Source organism: Balaenoptera borealis (assembly GCF_965194805.1).
Source record: "Balaenoptera borealis genome assembly, chromosome: 2".
Classification (NCBI taxonomy): domain Eukaryota; kingdom Metazoa; phylum Chordata; class Mammalia; order Artiodactyla; family Balaenopteridae; genus Balaenoptera; species Balaenoptera borealis.
The window spans coordinates 63,668,173-63,691,623 of NC_138867.1; the positions used below are offsets into that span (position 1 = coordinate 63,668,173).

The window sequence follows — 23,451 nt, forward strand, 5'->3', positions numbered from 1 at the left end:
CATAGGCAAGTATTATTTACTTTCTGTCTCTATAGATTTGCCTATTCTGGACATTTCATATAAATGGAATCGTAAAATGTGTGGTCTTGTGCAACTGGTCCTTTTACTTAGCATAATGTTTTCAAGGTTCAACTGTGTTGTGGCATATATCAGTACTTCATTCCTTTTTTATGGGTTTTTATACCACATTTTATTTATGCATTCATCAGTTGATGGGCAGTTACATTGTTTCCAACTTTTGGCTGCTCTGAACCTTTGTGTACTAGTTTTTGTGTGGACATATGTTTTCATTTCTCTTGGATATATACATAGGAGTGGAATGGTAGGGTCATATGGTAATAATATGTTTAACTTTTTGAGGAACTACCAGGCTGTTTAACAAAGTGGCTGCACCACTTTATAATCTAATCAGCAGTGTAGAAGGGTTCCAATATCTTCACATCCTTGCCAAATTTGTTATTGTCTCACTTTTTGCTTACAGCCATCTTAGCGGATGTGCAGTGATATATCCTTGTGGTTTTGGTTTGCATTTCCCTGATGGCTAATGATGTTGAACATTTTTTTTTCATGTGCTTATTGGCCATTCGTATGTTATCTTTGGAGAAGTGTCCAGATTCTTTGCTCATTTTAAAATTGGATTTTCTTTTTGATATTGAATATGTGATATTGGATACAGGTCACTTATGAAATAAGTGATTTGCTTATACAGTTAACCCTTGGACAATGCAGGTTTGAACTGTGGGGGTCCACATACATGTGAATTCCTTTCACTAAATAGTACAGTACTACACAATCAGTGGTTAATTGAATCCCCGATGCAGAACCTCGGATATGTAGGGCCGGCTCTAAAGTTATACGTGAATTTCTAGCTGTGCGGAGGATCAGTGCCTAACCCTTGCATTATTCAAGTATTTTCTCCGATTCTGTGGGGTGTCTTTTCACTTTCCTGATAGTGTGCTTTGACACACAGAAGTTTTAAATTTTGGTGTCATATTTATCTATTTTTTCTTTGGTTGCTTCTGTTTTTGGTGTCATATGTAAGAAGCCATTGCCTAACTCAAGGTCATAAAGATTTACTCCTAAGTTTTCTTCTAAGAGTTGTATAGTTTTAGTGCTTACATTTAGGTTTATGATCCATTTTGAATTAATTTTCATGAACGGTATGAGATAGGTTTACAGCTTCTTTCTTTTGCATGTGGATATCCACTAGTTCTAGCACCATTTATTGAAAAGACTCTTCCGCGTTGGATTATTTTGGCACTCTTGATGAAAATCAATTAATGGTTAATGTAAGGGTGTATTTTTGGACTCTAAATTCTACTCTGTTGATCTGTGTCTATCCCTATGCCAGTCTCACACTGTCCTGATTACTGTAACTTTGTAACAAAACCTTATGTTAACCTTGTTTCCCTTTCGAGTCTAATTCTCACATCTCTGTCATTGAAAAACTTTCTCTGCTCCCAGTTGCTGCAGAGCTCCTCTGAAGAGCTGTCTACTTCTCTTTCCCCTCAGCCCTTTCTCCTGTAAGGTATTTCAGTAAGTCTTTTGCTCCCAACACTCCACCAAAACACACTCTTCAAGGTAGCCAGTGACTTCCACGTTGCTAAATCCAGTGGTAAAATTGCAGTCTTACTCCATCTATCAACAGCACTGACAGTTGATCACTATCTCATTCTTAGAAAACTTTTTTCATGTGGCTTTCAGAGCACTTAAGTTTTTCCTTCTCCGTCTCCTTTGCTGATTTCTCTCCTTTCCCTGCCCCTTCAGTCCCAGTATTGGAGTGTGCCAGGAGTTAGGCTTTGCTTCTCTTCTCTATCTATGGCCACTCAAATGGTTATTTCATCCAGTCTTCCAGCTTTAGATATCATCTACGTGCTGGTGACTCCCAAATTTACATCTCCAGCACAGAACTCTGCTCTGAACACCACACTCATGTATTCAGCTGCCTGCTCGGTAAGTCTACCTTGGATGTCTTAGAAACTGCAAATTCAGCTTGTCCAGTACTGAACTGAGCCCCCTCCTTAGAAACCTGCCCGTTTTCAATCTTTCTTATTTCTCTCCTGTTAGTTGCTTAGGCCAAAACCTTGGTGGTATTTCATTATTTCCATTTCCTTACACATCACATTTCTGTCGGGGAATCCTCTTGGCTCTCCCTTACAAATACATACAGATCTGATGCCCTATCTCCATAGCCAGCACTTGGCTTGAGCTGCCATCATCCCTTGCCTGGATTACTGCAGTGGTGGTTTCCTGACTACTCTCTCTCTTTCCACCTTTAATCTATTTTCAGCTCAGTAGCCAGAGTGATACCTTGAAAAAAAAAGTTGATCATTTCAGTCTCCTGCTTAGAACTCTTCACTAGCTTTTGATTTTTTTCCACAGTAAAACCAAGAGTCCTTAAATAGCATATAATCTGGTCTCTAATATCTCTCACTCTTATCTCCTCACTCCTTCTTTGTGTATTCTTTCCCAGCACCCTGGTCTTCCTTAGGCCAGGCATTCTCCTGACTTTGTATTGGCTATTCCTTCTGCCTTAAATGGTCTTCCCCCAGATATCTGCAAAGCTGACTTGTTCACTTCCATAAAGTTTTTGCTGAAATATTTGCTTTCTTAACCACCTTTGTAAAATTATCCCTACTCAGCTTATACTCACGACCCGTTTACCGTGTTCATTTTTTTTGTTCCATAAAATTTACTGCCTTCTAAGATACTCTATAATGTATTTATTATATGTATTGTTTATCTTCCATTGCTAGATTGTAAGCTCCATGAGAGTAGGGATGTTTGCCTGTTGTGTTCATTAATGTCTCCCAAACTTCTGTAATTGTTTGTGGCACATTGCAGTTGATCAATGAATGTTTGAACGTATGAATAAATATGTCTGGCTGCACCTCTCTTCCTTCATGTGCCTTTCTCTATTTGGGAACTCCCATTCTTGTATATCCCTTCTTTCCTCCTATTACGTACCTCCTCCCCCAGTTACTCTAATCTTTAAAAGCCTTGTTTTGAAATGGTCATCTATTCAGATAAAATTATTTCTACTTGTCCTGATTCTGACATTAGTATGTTTAATTTTCACCACCCTTAATAACAAGGGAATCTGTGTTAGGCAGAGCCAAAATCAGTTCTGTCTGCTCTATCAGAGACTGATAAGGTCAGTGGAAGCTGCAAAAAGTTTAAGGTTTCTTTTGGCAGTCTCTCCATTAGGTGAAAGAATAGACAGTTTATAGAAACTGTAAACTTTGTTGCCTCAGAGGGGAGTTCTCAAATTTCAGGGTGTATAAGAATCACCCTGGAGAGCTTATTTAAAATGTGACCATCTTGAAAATGCAAACCCCTTCTCTTCAACCCCTGAGTTTTTGAATCAGTATGTCCACAGTGGGGCGTAGAGTTTGCATTTTCAGTAAGCACCAGGGCTTTCTGATGCAGGAGATCTATGAACACATTAAGAAACATTGCTTTAGACCTGAGTATACTTAGAAACATTATGGGTTCACAGATGGAAGAGAAAGAGCCAGGAAAAGCAAGGAGAAGTTTTCTTGAAGAGGTGTTTCGAATATGGAAGAAAACCAGGAAGGAGAACATATTTGTTGTATACGTGAGAAAGACAACTTGTGGACGTCTCATTCCTTGAAGGGATCTTATATGCTCATTTATTCAATAATGAAACACCTTTAGAACTTCAATGCAGAGAGCTCACTATATAACAGAAAAGTCTCTCCATAGTTGTATTTCTTTGATTGTTATAATGTTCTTAATTCTATTGAGTGAAAATATATCTTACTATAATTTTTAATCTGTTGATCCTGGTTGAGTTCTCCAAAGCCACACAGATAGGCAAACATAGTAATGTAATTTGTGTTAAAATATAAATAATTATAACCATGTAAAGTATAAAAGAATAACTTTTACAGAGATTTAAGAAATGTAGTCTGTTCCTAACTTGTGAAATTTCATCTGCCATGGGAGAAGGACGTACAGCCTTGCTCTGGCCGGAGCTCTGCCCCCGAGGTCACTCTCCTATTCTCCTGGCTTCTCTAAAGTTTTTTCTCTGTCTCCATCTTTGCACCTTCTGTACTTTTCTAAATACTTTAAGTTTTTCCCAGGGGCTGCCATAGCAGTGACAGACACAGTTTCAGGATTGTCAGGAGAAGAGTCTATCTTACTCTAGTACATCTAGGTGCACTAGAGTACTCTTTTTTTCTACAGATAGGTTGACTTTCCTTCTGTATCTGCAGTTTTGATGAGTGTAAAATGAAGATGATATACTCAGGAGTGTCCAATGAGGCAGAAAGATACCACTTCTTACATCTCAAATATTTCTTCTGGTACTAGTTTTCCTGTTCCTAAAGTAGAAGTTCCTTTAGTGAGGGTCTGTTGGTAGTAACTCTTTTAATATTTATAAATATTTATTATTTCACCTTAGTTCTCAAAAGCTAATTTCACTGGATTCAGAGGTCAGCAATGACAGTTACTTTCTCTCATCAGTTTGGCACATTCTACTTGGGATCCCATTGTTGCTGTAGAGAAAATAGCTGTCAGTCTTACTGGCATTCCTTTGTATAGGTATTGTGTCTTTCTTTCTTTTTTTTTTTTTTTTCCTTTTTCTTCCAGTTTTATTGAGATATAATTGACATACGCCACTGTATAAATTTAAGGTGTGCAGCATAATTTGACTTACATAATTTGAATTCCCTGGTGGTCCAGTGGTTAGGACATTGCACTTCCAATGTAGGGGGCACAGGTTCAATCCCTGGTCAGGGAACTAAGATCCCGCATGCGGTGTGGCCAAAAAAAAAAAAAAATTGACTTACATCATGCATTGATTAGCACATCAAGTTTAGTGAATATTCATCTCATATAGATACAAAATGAAATAAATAGAAACAAATTTTTTCCTTGTGATGAGAACTCTTAGGATTTACTCTCAACAACTTTCATATATAGCATACAGCAGTGTTAATTATATTCATCATGTTGTGCATAACAGCCCTAGTGCTTATTTATCTTACAACTGGGAGTTTGTACCTTTTGACTACTTTGATCCAATTCCCCGTCCCCCACCCCCTGCCTCTGGTAACCACAAACCTGATCTCTTTTTCTGTGTGTTTGTTTTTGAAGTATAATTGACCTACAACACTATTTTAGTTCCTGTTATGCAACATAGTGATTCAGTATTAAATGATCACCACAATAAGTCTAGTTACCATCTGTCACCACGTAAAGATATTACATAGTTATTGATTATATTCCCCACACTGTACATTTCATACCCTGACTCATATATTTTGTAGCTGGAAGTTTGGACCTCTTAATCTCCCTGACCTTTTTCTGTTTTCCCCCCCTCCCCCCTCCCCTCTGGCAACTGCCTGTTTGTCCTCTGTATTCATGAGTCTGTTTCTATTTTATTATGTTTGTTCATTTGTTTTGTTCTCTAGATTCCACATATAAATGAACTCATACTGTATTTGTCTTCCTCTGTCTGACTTATTTCACTTAGCATGCCAGCCTCTAGGTCCGTCCATTGTCACAAATGGCTAGATTTCATTCTTTTTTATGGCTGAGTAATATTCCATTCTATATATGTACTGCATCTTCTCTATCCATTCGTCTGTTGATGGTTCTGGGCCTTCTGGTGGGCTGGGCTGTGTCCCATGGCAGCTGGCCTACTGGTGGGCAGGGCCAGGTCCTGGCACTAATAAGCTAGAGAGAAGATTCCAGAATGGTGCTTGCCAGCACCAGTGTCCTCGTGACAGAATGAGCTCCCCAAAACGGCTGCCACCAGCGTCTATTGATATGTCCCCAGAGTGAGTCCCAGCTGCCTCCTCCCTCTCTGGGAGGCTCTTCAAGAAGTAAGTGGGTCGACCCAGGCTCCTTTCAATGACTGCTTTTGCCCTGGGTCTCAGAGCAGGTGACATTTCGTGTGAGCCCTTTGAGAGAGGGGTCTCCGTTTCCTACAGTGCTCTGTCTCTCCTGAAAGCAAGCCCTGTTGGCCTTCAAAGCCAAGTGTTCTAGGGGGCTCGTCCTCCCAGTGCAGGACTCCCAGGGTAGGGAGCCTGAGGTGGGGCTTGGACACCTCACTGCTCGGGGAGAACCTCTGCACTGTGATTATCCTCCCGTTTGTGGGTTGCCTACACAGGGGTGTGGGTCTTGACTATACTGCAACTCCGCCCGTGCCCCATGTCTTGCTGTGCCTCCTTCTTTATATCTTCAGTTGCAGAAGATCTTCTTTGCTGGTCTTCAGGTCATTTCATCAATATCTGCTCTGTAAATAGTTGTAATTTTGGTGAAGCTCATAGGAGGAGGTGAGCTGAAGGTCTTCCTACTCTCCCATCTTGGTCACACCTCCTTTCTCTTGATGGTTTTAAGATCTCTTATACTTAGGATTTGCTCTTTCACTATCGTGTGTCTAGGTGTTAACTTTTAAAACATCTGGTTTGGGTTTTGGAGTTTGGAGTCTGAGAATTAGTGTCCTCACGTTCCCTTTGAACACTGACTCTCCCTCATTCTCTCTGTTTGCTTCCTGTGGAACTCTCAATTGTACCTTCTCACTCTATTCTCATTTCTCTTAAGCTCTCGTATTTTCCTTTTTTTTCGTCTTTCTGCTACATTCTGTGCAGTTTCTTTTTTTTTTTCTCCTTTTTTTTTTTTTACATCTTTATTGGATTATAACGGCCCCACAATGTCACGCTAGTCTCTGCTGTACAACAGAGTGAATCAGCCTCATGTATACATATATCCCCTCCTTCCTGAACCTCCCTCCCACTCTCCCCATCCCACCTCTTTAGGGGGTCGCAAAGCACTGAGCTAATCTCCCTGTGCTATGCAGCAGCTTCCCACTAGCTATCTGTTTTACACATGGTAGTGTATATATGTCACTGCTACTCTCTCACTTCTTCCCAGCCTCCCCTTCCCCCCCGTGTCCTCAGGTACGTTCTCTACAACCTGTGCGGTTTCTTTAGACTCACTTCTGTTTCCCTAATTATCTCTTCATCTTTGTGTAGTCTTCTGTTTCACACTTGTCTATTAAATTTATAATTCTAATTATTATAGTTTTCATTTCTGTAAGTTCCATTTGTATCATTTTAAAAGATATTTGGTCAATTCTTATAGTCTCTTGTTGCTTAGTCATGCTTTTATTACCTTCTTTTATTTCTTTATTAAGCATATCTATTTTATATTTTGCATCTGATAATTCCAGTATCTCTGATCTTACTTTGTAGTTTGTATGTCTGTGGATCCTTGCTCATGGTGGCTTGCTTCCTTCTGTGTTTAAGTCATGAGCCAATGTTACTTGGAACTTGAGCTGTGAAAATTCTTTGAAGCCTGTTTTTTTTTTTTTAATTTTTATTTATTATTTTTGGCTGTGTTGGGTCTTCGTTGCTGCGCAGAGGCTTTCTCTAGTTGCGGCGAGCGGGGGCTACCCGTCGTTGCGGTGCGCGGGCTTCTCATTGCAGTGGCTTCCCTTGTTGCGGAACATGGGCTCTAGAGTGCACGGGCTTCAGTAGATGCGGCGCGTGGGCTCAGTAGTTATGGCTCATGGGCTCTAGAGTGCAGGCTCAGTAGTTGTGGCACACAGGCTTAGTTGCTCCGCGGCATGTGGGATCTTCCCGGACCAGGGCTCGAACCCATGTCCCCTGCATTGGCAGGCGGATTCCTAACCACTGCGCCACCAGGGAAGCCCTGAAGCCTGGTTTTAAAGTGTGTTCCTCTACTTTTGCCAGGTACTTGAGGTCACTACCAACCTGGGATATCTGGAAATGAAAATTTCAACTTGGAATATTTTGTCTGTATTTTTAGTGTGAAACCTGGCCCCAAGTCTGCAAGGTGGTAGGTTTATGATTAGGAGTTCTCAGGGAAGATTTCTATTTTTTTTTTTTTTCTCCTTCCTTATCCAGAGTCAAGGGCAAGACAGGCAGGTATTCATACTGTTTCTTTCTGTGAAGCTGCTTTTCTGCTTATCCACTGAGAATGTTGCTTTTTAGGAAGTCCTGGCTTTATGGGGTGATCACAGATTGATTTTACCTTATACGGACTCCCAAGCTTTGTCTCCAGCTTATTGAATCCTGGTGATTTTGTTAATGGCATGGCATCAAGGCTCTTCTTTGGATTTGTGGCTTTTCCTACTTTCTGCCCTCTCAGGATTTCCTATCAGCTTAGTCATGTATTTACAATATTATTTAAATGAAATTTGATTCAGCATTTTTAGGTACTGCGTATCAGGGGTGTCACTACAGATGTGTGGTCTGCTGTGTTGCCATACATGGAAGTGTTTAGTGGATTGTTTTAATTTTCTTTTTGTTCATATGTGCAGAAGTGAAAAGTTGGAAAAGAATTTGGAGCCATCATTAGAATAGGTCTTTCATAATTATGACAAGAGCTATACTTGGCTTGAGGTGGCTAATCAAGCATGTTGTGGCTGATGAAAATACTGGGTTCCAGAGCTGGACAAAGATTTAGCTTGCATTGACAAATTTGAAGAAATTGTCAGCTGTCAGGTTAATATCACTGGTATTAGAGATTTGTGCTTCTCCAATAATTCTCATCATTGCTATACCACAAGCAACTATTACCTCGAATATATCAAATACTAGCTCTAAACGAGCCTTCATTCTTATCTGGTAATTCTTTATACTTAATACTTCATTTGTTACTTAAAGCAGTAAAGAATTTATAGTATGGTTTCAACTGGGTGAATTCTTGAGTAATTTCTGTGTGCTTTTCCTGAAGTGTGCTGCCAGACTAACTTTGCCAGGCGTTTTATTCGGTCATTGTTTTGTTGTTGCTACTTATCTAAACCAAGGGAGTGATACTTTAGGGCCATAATTTTCTAGTTGGAGAATAGTTAGGATTGATCAGCTTCAGTTTTTCTGCCTATTGATATGAAATATTGGAGTGGGGGAACAGGCAATTGGAATAGAGAATTTACAGTTCTTTCGGTGATAAAAATTATAGTGGAGATAAAAATACAAGAAAAAGCTTTACATCCCACTATTCAGCAACAATCACTGTTAACATATTGATACATTTTAAAATAAAAAATTGGGATTATACCGTATATACAGTTTTGTTTTATAACTTATAATTTTTTAATGTATTTATTTTATTTTTGGCTGCATGGGGTCTTGGTTGTGGCATGCGGGATCTTTTGTTGTGGTGCGCAGCTTCTCTCTAGTTGTGGCACGCGGGCTCAGTAGTTGTGCTCAGTAGTTGCGGCACGTGGGCTCTCTAGTTGTGGTGTGCGGGCTCCGGAGTGCATGGGCTCTGTAGTTGTGGCATGTGGGCTCTCTAGGTGTGGCTCGCATGCTTAGTAGTTGCGGCATGCGGGCTTAGTTGCCCCATGGCATGTGGGATCTTAGTTCCCCGACCAGGGATCGAACCCGCATCCCCTGCATTGGAAGGCAGATTCTTAATCACTGGACCACCAGGGAAGTCCCATAACTTATAACTGATACAAGCTTTCCCCATTTCATATTCTTTCAAAACTTTTAAATAGCTGCATAATATAGTCTCTTATGGGTGGATCATAATTTATCAATTTGTCTATATTTTATCTACTCTTGGACATTTGGGGGTATTTCTAACTTTTTTTTGCTTTTACAAATAATGCTGTAGGGAGTATTTTGGCATACACACATTTGTGCATACCTTGGATTATTTCTGTATATTTTTTAAGAGTAGCTATTTATGGGGCTTCCCTGGTGGCGCAGTGGTTAAGAATCCGCCTGCCAGTGCAGGGGACACGGGTTCGAGCCCTGGTCTGGGAAGATCCCACACACTGTGGAGCAACTAAGCCCGTGCGCCACAACTACTGAGCCTGTGATCTAGAGCCCGCGAGCCACAACTACTGAGCCCATGTGCCACAACTACTGAAGCCCGCATGTCCAGAGCCCGTGCTCCACAACAAGAGAAGCCAATGCAATGAGAAGCCCGTGCACAGCAACGAAGAGTAGCCCCTGCTTGCTGCAACTAGAGAAAGCCCACACACAGCAATGAACCCAATGCAGCCAAAAATATATATATATATATATATTTATTAAAAAAAAGAGAAGAGTAGCTATTTATGGGTCATAGTGTATAAATACTTAAATGGCTCTTAAACATGATGTCAAATTGTGCTCCAGGATTATTATATGAACTAGTTTATATTCCCATTATCAGTGTGTGAGAAATACCCATTTTACCACATCTTTCCCAAAATGTGGTAGTAGTCTTATGGTAATAATCATTTAAAAAATAAATTAGGTGAAAGTTGCATTTCTTTGATTACTGGTGAGGTTGACATTTTGAATATATTTTTTGTTTTTATAAATTTTTTTATTAATTATTTTTGTCTGCGTTGGGTCTTCGTTGCTGTGTGTGGGCTTTCTTCTAGTTGCGGTGAGCGGGGGCTACTCTTCGTTGCGGTGTGCGGGCTTCTCATTGAGGTGGCTTCTCTTGTTGCGGAGCACGGGCTCTAGGCACGCGGGCTTCAGTAGTTGTGGCATGCAGGCTCAGTATTTGTGGCTCACAGGCTCTAGAGTGCAGGCTCAGTAGTTGTGGCGCATGGGCTTAGTTGCTCCGCGGCATGTGGGATCTTCCTGGACCAGGGCTCGAACCCATGTCCCCTGCATTGACAGGTGGATTCTTAACCACTGCCCCACCAGGGAAGTCCAGTCGTCTATATTCTATGTACTGTATTATTTCTAATATCTTTATAGTTTCCTTGTTTTTTTCTTTTTGCATTGAACTTTAATCCATTTGGAATTTATTCTGATAAGATATGGGATCTGATTTTTTTTTTCTCCCAAACATTTAAATAATTGTCTCAGCACCATTTATTGATATCTTTTCTTTTCCCACTGATTTGAAAAACTATCTTGATCATATGCTTTAATTTTTATATACATCATCATTGTGTATATACAGTGATGAGTGATATGTCACTGTTTTTTTATATTTCTTGATTACTAGTGAGGTTGAACCATTAGTTCATATGTTTATTGGCCATTCCTGTTTTCTCTTCTTTGTTTTGCCTGTTCAGATATTTTGCCCATTTTCCTATTAGTAGTTTGTATTTTTATGGATTTGTAACAGTTCTTCCTGTACTCTGAGTAGCAATTTTTTTGGTTAAATCTATTATAACCAATTTTTCCCAGTCTGTGATTTGACTTTTCACTTTGACAAATTCAACTATACTGAAATTTAATAACAATCTTAACTTTATGGTTTATGTGCTTGCTAACCTTAATTTTACAAATACTTATTGATCATTTACTGTGTTCCAGGCACTGTTTTAGGTACTTGGGATACATCATAGATAGGATACACAAAGATTTCTATAGCTTATATTTGAGAAGCTCTATGTACCCTGAGTTCATGAAAATATTCATGTATATTTTTTTCCTAAAAGTGCTTAAATTTTGCTTTTTCACTTTTAAGTCATTCATCCACCTGGAATTTATTTTTGTATGTAATGTCAAGTAGGAAATCTAGTTTAATTGTTCCATCTGGTTAACCGGTTATCTCAGAACCATTTATTGACTAATACATTATTTCTCCACTGTTTTGTGGTGTGACCTCTGTTGGGTATCAAGTTTTTGGGGGTTTGTTTCTGTCTCCCTACTGTTTATTGGTGTATTTCTTATCTTTGGCATCTGTACCACACTGTTTATTACTATATTAAGTCTTGATATTATAGGTCTGCCTACCTTATTTACTCTTCTTCAGAATTGTTTGACCTATTCTTAGCTCTTGGCATTTCCATATGAATTTTAGAATCAGCTGTACTCCATTTATATCTTTGGTTGTGTTTGGCTTCCTTTTCAGGGCTGCTGTTTGCTGTGTCAGAATAAAATAAAGCTGCATTGGTGGTGTCTTCTGACTTTAATAGTTCTTCTGATCTTTGAACTTCCCTTTGCAGCTGCTTGCTTGTATGTTTTCTCTTTTTTTTTTTTTTTCTTTTCTTTTCCTTTCCCTTTCTTCTTGTCCTCTTTTTCTTATGGCCATTTTAAAGAATGCTTACAATTATTTTCTAACTGAAAAAAAGTAGTATAATGGGGAGAGAAGGCAATTAATAGAGAAGTGTATAAAGCAAAAGGTGCAAATCCCTTTGATAGTTTGCTAAGACATCCCAGATATTTTTCTGGACATATACAAATGTGTGTTCATAAAAGAAAAAAATTTGGTCATATGTGTGCTGTTCTGTAGTTGGCTTTATTTCATTTAGTATTTAAAAGGGCATTCTCCTGTAGAACTAACTAATTCCTTTTGATGACTGCATTGTATGTATATATAGTAATTTAACCAGTTCCCCTTTGATGGATTTGTAGATATCTACCTACTTTTTGCACTTGCAGCTACTTTCACGTACTGTTGATCGTCACTGGCAAAGTGGAGGTTGTGCAGTTTATTTTCCATCTCCCTAATGTCTCCCCTCTTATTCTTTTCAAGGAGTATTAGTGGGGTTCTGCCCAGGACCTCTCCTATTTACTTTTTAAGGGCACTGACACATAGCTTTGTTAGGTGGGAAGAGCTGACAGCCTAGTTGACAGTTAACCTTGGTGTAAATTCTTCAGTTTGGTGCTATCTGTATTTTACTAAAAAACATACTTGAAGGTTTTTTGTTTTCGTTGTGTTTTGTTTTGAATGCGTAGTGTTCCGGAGGAGAGTGCTACCAGTGCCGTGTTAGAGGTAGCAGCCACATTGAAGAGTTAAGAAATGCGTGAGCTTGAGAAAATGGAGATGGTGAGCTTCACTAGCTCTTTACCACACACTGGATTATGAGAATTCAGGGGAGGAAGTGAGGCAGTTCTTGCCATTTTGGTCTTTATTGGTGTTACACTTTTGGAAAGAAGTTGAAGTTGGATTTCTATGTTACGTAATTTGTCCTTTTCTTAATCTTTCTAGCCTCCACCGGGCAATGTGAAAATGCCTAACGTACCCAGTACACAACCAGCAATAATGAAACCAACAGAGGAACATCCGGCTTATACACAGATTGCAAAGGTTAGTTCATGTTACATGTGTAAATTCATATTGGAAATTACAATATCAATAACATTTGCTTTCAGAGCAAAATAATTCTTTGTATAGTGCATTCCTTATTGTTTAATTTTTAACTCACTTTTGAGTCTGGGTTAGCTAGCTTCTCAATCCTATAATACTCATACCTCTTTTTCAGCTTATAGCATTTGCTTTACTCCATTATTAGCAGTTATTGAATTCATACATCATCTTGGTGTATAATTTGTGTGGAGAAATTTTTATTGCTTTTGGTCTCACGTTTTAACGCACAATTTCATTAAAGTAACAATGATATATCAATAGATATTATTGGAAGAGAGTTATGATGGCTAAGCAAAGCACAGTGGTAGGAAGTAGGAGGTGGCAGACATACCAAGAAAAAAGGAGGTGAATAGGATGCCTGGTATTACGTGAAGTCAGATGGAGTTATAAACCAGAATTTCTTAACCATATCCTCCTCTCACTTCATTATCTTATGAAATATAAGATATTATATAATATTCCTGCAGTGGGAACCTTATGTACCATTTAACCCAGTTCATAAGAGCCAATTCAGTTGCCCTTTTCTCCATCTGTCTCTTTTCCTCAGCTGTTCTCTTTGTCTCAGTCCCTCACTCTCGTTTAGGCACAGAGTTCACCTTAATTTCATTTTCCCAATTACCTTACGATTTTTTTTTTAACATCTTTATTGGAGTATAATTGCTTTACAATGGTGTGTTAGTTTCTGCTGTATAACAAAGTGAATCAGCTATACATATACATATATCCCCATATCTCCTCCCTCTTGCGTCTCCCTCCCACCCTCCCTATCCCACCCCTCTAGGTGGTCACAAAGCACCAAGCTGATCTCCCTGTGCTATGCGGCTGCTTCCCAGTAGCTATCGATTTTACATTTGGTAGTGTAAATAAGTCCATGCCACTCTCTCACTTCATCCCAGCTTACCCTTCCACCTCCCTGTGTCCTCAAGTCCTACCTTAGGATTTTTTTTTTTTTCTCACCCAATTATTCTTTTTTTTTTTTTTTAACATCTTCATTGGAGTATAATTGCTTTACAATGGTGTGTTAGTTTATGCTTTATAACAAAGTGAATCAGTTATACATATGTTCCCATATCTCTTCCCTCTTGCATCTCCCTCCCTCCCACCCTCCCTATCCCACCCCTCTAGGTGGTCACAAAGCACCGAGCTGATCTCCCTGGGCTATGCGGCTGCTTCCCACTAGCTATCTATTTTACGTTTCTACCTTAGGATTTTAACTGCTTTTACTGAGAGAATTTTTTCTTGTCCTAATGGGCCCAACATTTCTACTGTGGGTTTTCATAACCAAAAGGCCAAAATGGGCCAGATATTTCCATAGTATTTTCTGAAACTGTAATCTTTAGTGAATTCCTATATTGTGGAAAGAGCATTTGAATTAGGTTTCTAGCATAGTAGAGAAGTAGGAGTATAGTAGAAGTAGAAGTAGAAATGTTACTGTATTTTATACTGCTGACAATGTATTCCCTTATTTTTTTGTTTAGGAGCATGCTTTGGCCCAAGCTGAACTTCTTAAACGCCAGGAAGAACTAGAAAGAAAAGCAGCAGAATTAGATCGTCGAGAACGAGAAATGCAAAATCTCAGTCAACACGGTACTATCCAAAGAAGTTTCAAATAAAAATAACTTTAAAATTCTTTAAAATAGGCCTGCACTAGCTCTAGATCATTTGGTTTGTGGATAAAACTCTGCCCTGTTATTCTAGCAAGGAGGTGAGACATGGCAGATTTCCTACCTGATGTTCTGTGGCTCTCTGATCTTGACTGATTTACATAGTGTTTTGATAGATTAGAACAGTGTTAGCCTCTGAATGCAAATATGGTGATTTTGGTTTATTGTAAGGTGAGGAGTCTTTGATTCTGCTCTTGGGCCTTTACCTCGGTCTGTTAAAGCTTTATGAGTACGTGGGAGTGTGCCCTATGTTTGACTGCATTTAACTCTTAACTTCTGGTTTATTCAGACCAGCTTCAAATTAATCTGCCCCTGTCCTCACAAGTATATCCGTATATGTCAAACCATGTTAAAAAAAAAAAAAACAACAAAAAGCATCTGTGGTGAGGTGACTCTAGGAAGCCTGGGGTATTCTGATGATGCCAAAGAAATAAGTAAGTGGTGAGTTTTGATTATGTCCTATGAAATTCATTCACGCTGTGACTATCAAAGGTCACTTCAAGGGAGTAGCTTAGGGAAAGCTAGCAAGTCTCTGGGTAAGAAGGGATGAGAGAACTAGATAAGTCATTGTGAGTATGTCTGGATAGTGATGGAGTGACAATGTTAGGACAGTGATAACATTCAGTGATACTGAACTATTTCTTCCTTATCCTGGAATGTGTAAGTCTAGGGCCTCATGAGGACACATTTATCCTGGGCCATTTTCTTGCTTGCAACATCAGAGACAGCATCTGTGAAAGGAGAAACTAGAGGTTTAATTGAGATCAATGTTTCTAAAATACATGTAACGAAAATCTGTCCTGTTCCCTTAGCTTTGATTAATACAAATTACTTCTGTGAGAGATGTTTTAGTAAATGAAGTAGTTATGAAGTGTGGTAAATTAGGAGACTTGCCGTATGTTATACACTTAAGTACTTTTCATCTGTTAGCTCATTTCATCCTCAGTACAATTCTGTAAGGGTGGTGAGTTCTTCTCACTTTACAGATGTGGAAGCAAAGTCTACAGCAGGTTGAATAAGTTGCCCAAGGCCTCCTAGCCAGTAAGTGTCTAGGTGCTTCTATTGATAGTTTCAGAGCCTTTGTTCTTTACTACTCTTCTCTGCTTCTCGAGTAGTATGAGACTTGTATGAGAAATGAAAGAACAACATGTAGTTTGAAAAGAATGATAAAACAGTGGAGACATGTTGGGAAGAATCAGAAATAGAGGACGCTTTTTTCCCACTATGAAGAATTTCCTGGCCTATGAAAAAGTATGTAAAATCTAATCTTTGAAAGTGTGGGATATAATATCTAAAATGAGAAAATGGCCTTTAGGTGCTATTTTTACTCTCTGTTTTCAATGTTTTGACTTCTTCTTTAATTTATTTTTTTATTTCCCCACACCACTTCCCAAGCCTTATTTTCAGTCTAGTTTCTTTAAATAGACACATTTTCTCTCCTTACAGTTGGAATTTGTTTTTTCTCTAGGTTTTTGAAGGTGCTATAATTCCTCAGCTTCTTTCTCATGACTGTTTTGTGTTTTCACATAGTTTTATGCTTTCCTTACATGTGTCTTTTGGACGTTATTTTTTTCAGACTTGGAGATTTCCAAATTTGATTCTTTGGTACTGGTTATCTTATGTCTCTTTATGGAGTTAACAGGAGAAAACTTGAAAGATTCAGAAGCTGGTCTTCCCTCTCCACATGCGTTAGGAGTTATATTTAAAGATTGAAGACTTGGAGGAGGAAATTTTTAGAGACTTAAAAACTTCATGGCCTTCATGTGAGAGCCAGAGTCTTGGGACTTTGAAATAAATCTCTTTTTAGGGCAGAGTCACAGGATACGTCCCTGTGCTCTTTTTTCTTTTCTTGTTTCAACTTACATAAGTGGCATGACACTGGAAAATTATTTTACCATGTAATGAGTTCTAACTTGATATTCTGGGAAAATTTTTAAAAATAAAAATCTTGGTTTTCAGAGTTGTAGGAATGTAGAGATACAGTGTTATGTTTTTGAAACACCTATTAAAAGAATAGATAATATTCTTCTTTATTATGAAACAAATAATTACATGTAAAAAGAATAGCACATATTTGTCCTTATATAAATAACTTTGTTTTTTTATTTGCAGGCAGAAAAAACAATTGGCCACCTCTTCCTGACAATTTTCCTGTGGGACCTTGTTTCTATCAGGATTTTTCTGTAGACATTCCTGTAGAATTCCAAAAGACAGTAAAGATTATGTACTACTTATGGATGTGTGAGTATAGAACAAATTATATATTTATTTGAAAAAGTTTATATTTTATTTTCAAAATCCACTTTTTTAAAACTCATGTAAGGGTAGTATCATAAATTGGTCTTTTCCTATAGATATTTTAATTTTGAGTGAATCATGTCATATTTAGGTATGTCAAAATTGTATACTATGTGACAATCTAAGTTCTTAGCTGAGGAAGACCTATATATTGAGAACTGGTATTCTTTTGAGGAAGGGACTTCCCTATCATACAGTAGAATTTTCAATGATCCTTTCTCCCTGCAAAATGTTATCAAGGCAATATTTGCTTTGAAAAAATTACTCATATGATTTTTATGCAAATGAAGGCTATTAAAGCATTATGACTTTTTAAAAGGGGGCATAAAATATTGAAATATTATAAACTATTTTTCTTAGAGCTTTGAGCACAATTTACTTTTCATTTTCGAGTGGTGAGGAATACTTTTATTACTGAAAGTGCCTAATTAATATAGGATGTTTCATTAAATAGAAAGTTAGGACATACATTTTGGGCTGTGATGTTCACATTGCTTTGAATATAATTATGACACATGGAATATTAAAACTAAATGTCCAGCTGTTACCAGTTTTTTGTATGTACGCAGAATTCCCACTTATTCTGTTGCATTTTTATTCCAAACAGCAGTCTCAGCCCCATTTAACGTCACTGTGTCCGTAGGAGAGGTAGCTGTCATGACTTCTCATCTGCACAGTTGCTGGGTTAATGGACACATCGTGGAGTAAACTCTCGTTGGAGGAAATTTGTGTGTTCTTACTGTATGATTAGGGAGCCTCCCTCCACCAAGTATATGAGATCATTTTCCTCAAAATCTTTTAGGAGTATTCTTCACATTTGTGAAGCTGCTTTGGAAAATGAGAAGTGATTCCTTATGGATAGTACATTTTTAACTCTTAGTTTCTTTTGAGTTATGTTGTTAATCTGATTTCTTTGGTTAATCCTGAGTGTCAGTAGTATTACATATTTTTATTTTTAAAGGTTTTGATTCCATATATGTCCATACTAAACAACTCGTATTTTATTTAATCAATATATCATAAAATATCAGCAGCTTATAAAATAATTAATTTCTTAATGAGCAGAAATTGGCCTCACATTTTAAGTATAAGTTCTTTGACTTTAGTGAAAAAACATATTTTAAATGGGGGAGATGGGTGTTGGAAGAAAATTCTATAAGGAATTTAGTAAATAGAGATTGAATGGGGAAGATGATTAATTTGAACTGAATGGCTAACTGCTTTACCAATGCTGATTGTTTCAAAATAGGCCTGTTTTGTCTTAGAAATATATAACTTTCTGAGGTTCTTAGAAATAATATAATTGCCTATAGTTTTTCCTAGCCCTATTCAGTTGGCAGATCTGTTAACTGTATTCAAAGAGGGCTCAAGATTCCATCCAGTTAAGGTTCCAATTTGAAGAAGCATTACCTGGAATAAAGTAAGATCTAGTGCTAGTTCAGAACTATCTCTAAATTTCATAAAATATAGGTTGTTTTAATAAATTATTTTCAAGAAGTGTCATCTTGTTACTGATTTTGGAGTTGACTAATGCTTTCACATTGTACTAATAATTATAACAAGAGATAACATTTATGGAGGATTTATCAATACTTTGTATCAGGCACAGATCTAATCACTTTATATACATTATGTTATTAAATCTTAACCATGTTATGAAGCAGCTACTATATTATCTAGTTTTATAGATTGGGAAACTAAAGCTTAGAGAATTTGAAGTAACTTGTCCAAGATTACACAGCAAGTAAGGTTGGGGTTGGATAGCTTGACTCTAGATCCCAGAGTCTAGATTTCCATGTTATACCACCTACAAAGTACCAAAATAAAGAAGTAATTTACATTTTAAACCCAAATATATGGTTTCAAAGGTACCTTACCTGAAGCAAATAATTTTTACTCTAAAGGAACTGAAGCAATTAGAAATACTGCTATGAAATGAATCTCAACCTCTTTGAGTATACTCTTGAATTTAAAGAGAAAGAAAAAAAAATCCAGCTACATTAAAGACCACTTAGTGAGGAAGATAATATATTGTCCTAAATTTGTTTATTTTAGGTATCTATATTGTAATGCAGAACTTAGCAAGAAGAGTGATAGTTGCAAATTTAGATTCTAGTGATAGTTGGAAATTTAGGTCTGCTAATACCAGATTTGAGTGCTTAATAAAGCAAATTGAAATTTTATAAGAAGGAGGTTCATTCAACTTGGAAATCATGTAAACGAAATGGCCTAAAATTTTCTTTAGTGTTTTACCTACACTTGGAATCCACCAAGTGGATTGGAATTGGATTGAAATTAGCAACGTAGAATCATGCATTTCATATTACCTTGCCTTTCTGTGTGTTTTTTGATCTCTGTGTAAGTGGACTGATTGTTTAGTAAGTAACCCTAGACGTTTACTCTTCATTGGGGTACAAATAAATGACCTATTATTGATCATGGTTGTTGGTTACTATGAAAACACATATAGAAAAAATTTTAATAGATTACACAAAATTTAATTGATATTTTTATCTATACGTGGAAGAATTTTTGTGAACTTTAAAATACACATACCGATATAGTCTGTCTTTTTTTTCTTAAGCAGATTAGGAGATAAACCTTGAAAAGTTATTTCTTTGGAGGTTGAAATTTGAGTTAGAATGTTCTGAACATTTAAAACATTTTTAGGCAATTGGATGCCATTTAATATTACAGAATAATATCTCACAATCTCTTGAATTCTGTTTTTAAGCGCTTAACAGAACTACTTTTATTTCTAGGCAAAGGATTTTGAGTAAATTTATTAGTAAGCTAGCTTTCATGAGTTAGAAATCCTAATGGGAATAAGTAAGAGTCTTTCCTGTGTAGTAGAATGGGGTGGAATTTTAAAGCTGGAAGAGCTCCTGCATTTCTCCCGTTGAAAAATTGAAATGCACAGAGGTTGATTAGCTCGATATTATGTCACTATAACCCAGGTGTTTTCATTCCTCCTCTGGAGCTCTTTCTCTTTCTGTGGAGTTTGTGTGTTTATCTGGTTGTTAGATGAGAGCAAATTTAGAGGCATCCTAGAATGTGTTTATACCTTGTTTCATTAAGTATTAATTTTATTTGATTAATAATTTAAAGAGATTTTAAAGGTTTTTTAATGTATGTTGATTTTTAAAATTTACATTCACTAGGTTTTCCCTTTGTTATTTTTAATTAAAGTAGTAGCTTGTTGGTATATTTTTATTGTATCGGTAGTTTACATTAAACAGTATTTTAACTTTTGAAATAATTTATTTCTTGTAATAAATTCAGCCTGTGAATAAATTAAAAAAAATTCTTTAAAAAGTTATTAATTATAATGGGTAAATGTTGTTCTTTAGGATCATAGTGTCCTTAGATGTTACTCAGATTTTTGGGTTTTAGTCTGTCAGGGAAAGTAATTACTAACAATATAGGAAGAATTTGCCAAGATCTATTTGTGTTAACGAAAAGAAAGATCTGCCACAGCAGGTAAAGAGCATCATAGTAAACTTTTTTTTTTTTTAAATAAGTGTAATCCTCTACCAGAACATTGTTTTTAATCCCAGGACCTTAAATAGTGGACAGCTTTATGAAGATGAGTTAATAATCCTTATAGATTGACTGTATAGTCACTGGAAGTTTCTGCTGTGTTAGTATGTTTAGTCCAATGATTCTAATTAATTTTGTTGCTTAAAAATGTTACAGTGAGATTGTGCAGGGCACTTCTCTATTTTCTCTTCTCTTGTGTAGTTCACACTGCGAGGAGCCTGCAGCCCCATTCTGTAAAAATTATAGTCCTGAGTGTAGGATCTTTTTCCTCTAAGTCCTGGTTCTTTTCCTGGCAGCCACTATTTTTCTGCTTGGGCCTTGAATCAAGAGACACGACACATGTCATCACATGTTTCCTTCCCAGGGGAGAATCCCTTAAGGTTGTGCGTCTCTGGTTTAGCTGTGTAATTGCCCATTAGGGGAGGGCCAAAAGAATTTTTGCCAAACAGTGCATGTATTAGGACTCTTCTACCTGTGAATACTCTGTTTTCAAATCAAATGTGTAAGAAATAGCAACAATGTTTTGAAAAATACTAAATGGAAACATGAGGTAGAATACACTTGCTCTTAGGAAGTATTTTTTCATTTATAATTCTTGTTGAATGAACACATAAATTGAATGTAAACATTTCTTTTCTATTTTGTTTTTTGATTCCACAGTCCATGCTGTAACACTGTTTCTAAATATCTTCGGATGCTTGGCTTGGTTTTGTGTTGATCCTCCAAGAGGGGTTGATTTTGGATTGAGTATCCTGTGGTTCTTGCTTTTTACTCCTTGTTCATTTGTCTGTTGGTACAGACCACTTTACGGAGCTTTCAGGTAAAATGTGTGTACTTTAAAATATGCTCTTTAAAACCTGTGAAGTAAACAATTTGTAGTACACCTTAAAGGGAAAAGTGACATATTTTCATTTTTCAGATTTTTTATTATTGTATAATATACCTTCAGAAAAGTCCATATATAACATCTCTGTGTATTAAGTCTGTATATAACATGCTCGTGTATTCATTTGACTTTGTAACAAATAATATCCCATTCTTTTCTCCCACTTGAGAAAAAGATCAAACATGAAAATGAATGAGGGAAAAATGAGAACAATCTTAGGTCTTAATATTTGTAAAAGATTCTATTCCATATGATACACTTGACTTTAAAGAAAATTTTACTTTTTATTCTCCCCTTCAGAAAAAATCGGAAGTGGTGATTACAGCCTAATTTTTAAATGAACCTAGGTAGCCTAGGTAAGGGTGAATATACATGTGATATTTAAAGTGAGTCACTTTTCACCTAGCAACTTGGTAATTATTTTCTGTGTAAATTCATTTTTGGTTTTTCAAAATTCAGTAACGTTTTAAAACTGTTTAGACTATAAGATTAACTATACTACTTTGCATGGTATATTTTAATCAATGGTTAGGATTAACATTTCTTAAATGCATGTTCTGTGGGGTATTACTAGGTGTTGTAGAAAAAAAAGTTCATTAGCTTAAGTCTGGGAACAGTGGGGATAATAAAATTAAATAAGGTTCTTCATTTCAGAATTTCTTAGACTTCTTTAAGAGCCTTGTGTGCTTTGTGATATGACCATGAAACCATTATTTGTGCGTGTGTGTTGAGTACCTTGTTGGACTCTTGCTTTAGGAAATAAACATTGGGAAATGCTGATTTAGATGATAGCCCTAGATGAGTCCATGTATTCAATTGTTTATCAACTTATTTGAGTAAACTCATTTATGAATAACAAACCTCTTTCAACTCTCGTGTATGAGGAGCAGCATTACTAGGAAATAGGCATGTATTGTGCAGATGATATATTAGGGAAATTAGAGGGCCACGTTCAGTTGTTTAACTTTCTTTTTTTCTATTTGAACAAAAAATTTCTTTGATTATTCAGAATGTGTATCACCACCCCCATCTCCCAAAGCCCTGCCAAATGAAATGAGAAACGCAGATATGTAAACAGAAAACAAAATAGAAGGAAAAGGGGGAAGATTAGGGAATTTGGAGGAAAAAGATGTCATTCAACAGAAAACTAAATTGGTTAGAAATGGAATGAAGGGAAGAAAATAGATGGGAGGAGGGAAAGGGAGGAAAATTTTTGGATCTAATGGAACGTGAGAGGTTGGTTGTCAAGGAATGGGGAGGAGCACCCCTATAGATGTAGGTTGGAGAAGAATAAAAGGGACCTATTTACTCCTTGCGTGAACAGGAGAGTTACTGCTGCTCTTTTCCTTGTTATCTAAGTCTGGCTCACAAAGTTTTTTAATTTTTAATTTTTTGACATGTGGCCTCTGCTTGCCTACTTCTATCATGTTACCAGTGTATCTGTAATGATGCTTGTGGGTGGGAATGGGGATGTCTTTGAGACTTTGAAAATGACCTGAAACTAGAGACTTTGAATTTTAAGCCTTCTGTGACAAATGTAGCCAGAACAAACTATAAAAAGCCAGTTTTCTGCCATTTATTACTTGAAGTCACTTGGTTCCTTTTATTCCCTTTCTTTGCCAGTGGAAATAAAAATGCTTTGTGGAACATTTTTACTTCTGGCATTATTAACCCCTGGGCTAAATTCTTAGCTGCATCTCAACCCTTTAGAGTATATGTATCACGAATATGTTAATTATCTGGGCTTTACTGTTTGGAGCAGAACTGAGAGGAATAGTTTTTTTAGGGGAAAGTTGAAAGTATTTTAAATCATTAATTAATATACCTTCTCAGTGTATAACTTTGGCATTTTCTTCACCCAGATTGCCAGTGGTTTCTTCTGAAATATCTGGTAAAGTTTTTTAAACATTTACTGATGACAGATTTCTCCCTTAAATATGGAGATCTTAAACCAGATACATTGGATATGACTATTTATATTAAATACAGGGTTTTAAATAGACTTTACGTATTCAC

General features: G+C 36.9%; 1 protein-coding gene across 7 annotated transcripts in view; it reads left to right on the forward strand.

Moving 5' to 3' along the window:
* The window catches only part of SCAMP1 (secretory carrier membrane protein 1), a 104,536-nt gene that overhangs the window by 32,169 nt on the left and 48,916 nt on the right, over positions 1 to 23,451 (forward strand). For 6 of the 7 annotated variants that reach the window (XM_082378325.1, XM_082378320.1, XM_082378321.1 and 3 more), the window contains 4 exons: positions 12,889 to 12,987; positions 14,526 to 14,634; positions 16,824 to 16,952; positions 21,210 to 21,369. In XM_082378325.1, coding sequence (XP_082234451.1) covers positions 12,889 to 12,987; positions 14,526 to 14,634; positions 16,824 to 16,952; positions 21,210 to 21,369 — 497 coding nt within the window. Of the gene's footprint in view, positions 1 to 12,635; positions 12,727 to 12,888; positions 12,988 to 14,525; positions 14,635 to 16,823; positions 16,953 to 21,209; positions 21,370 to 23,451 lie in introns of all 7 variants that reach the window. The other variant, XM_082378322.1, reaches the window with a different exon arrangement.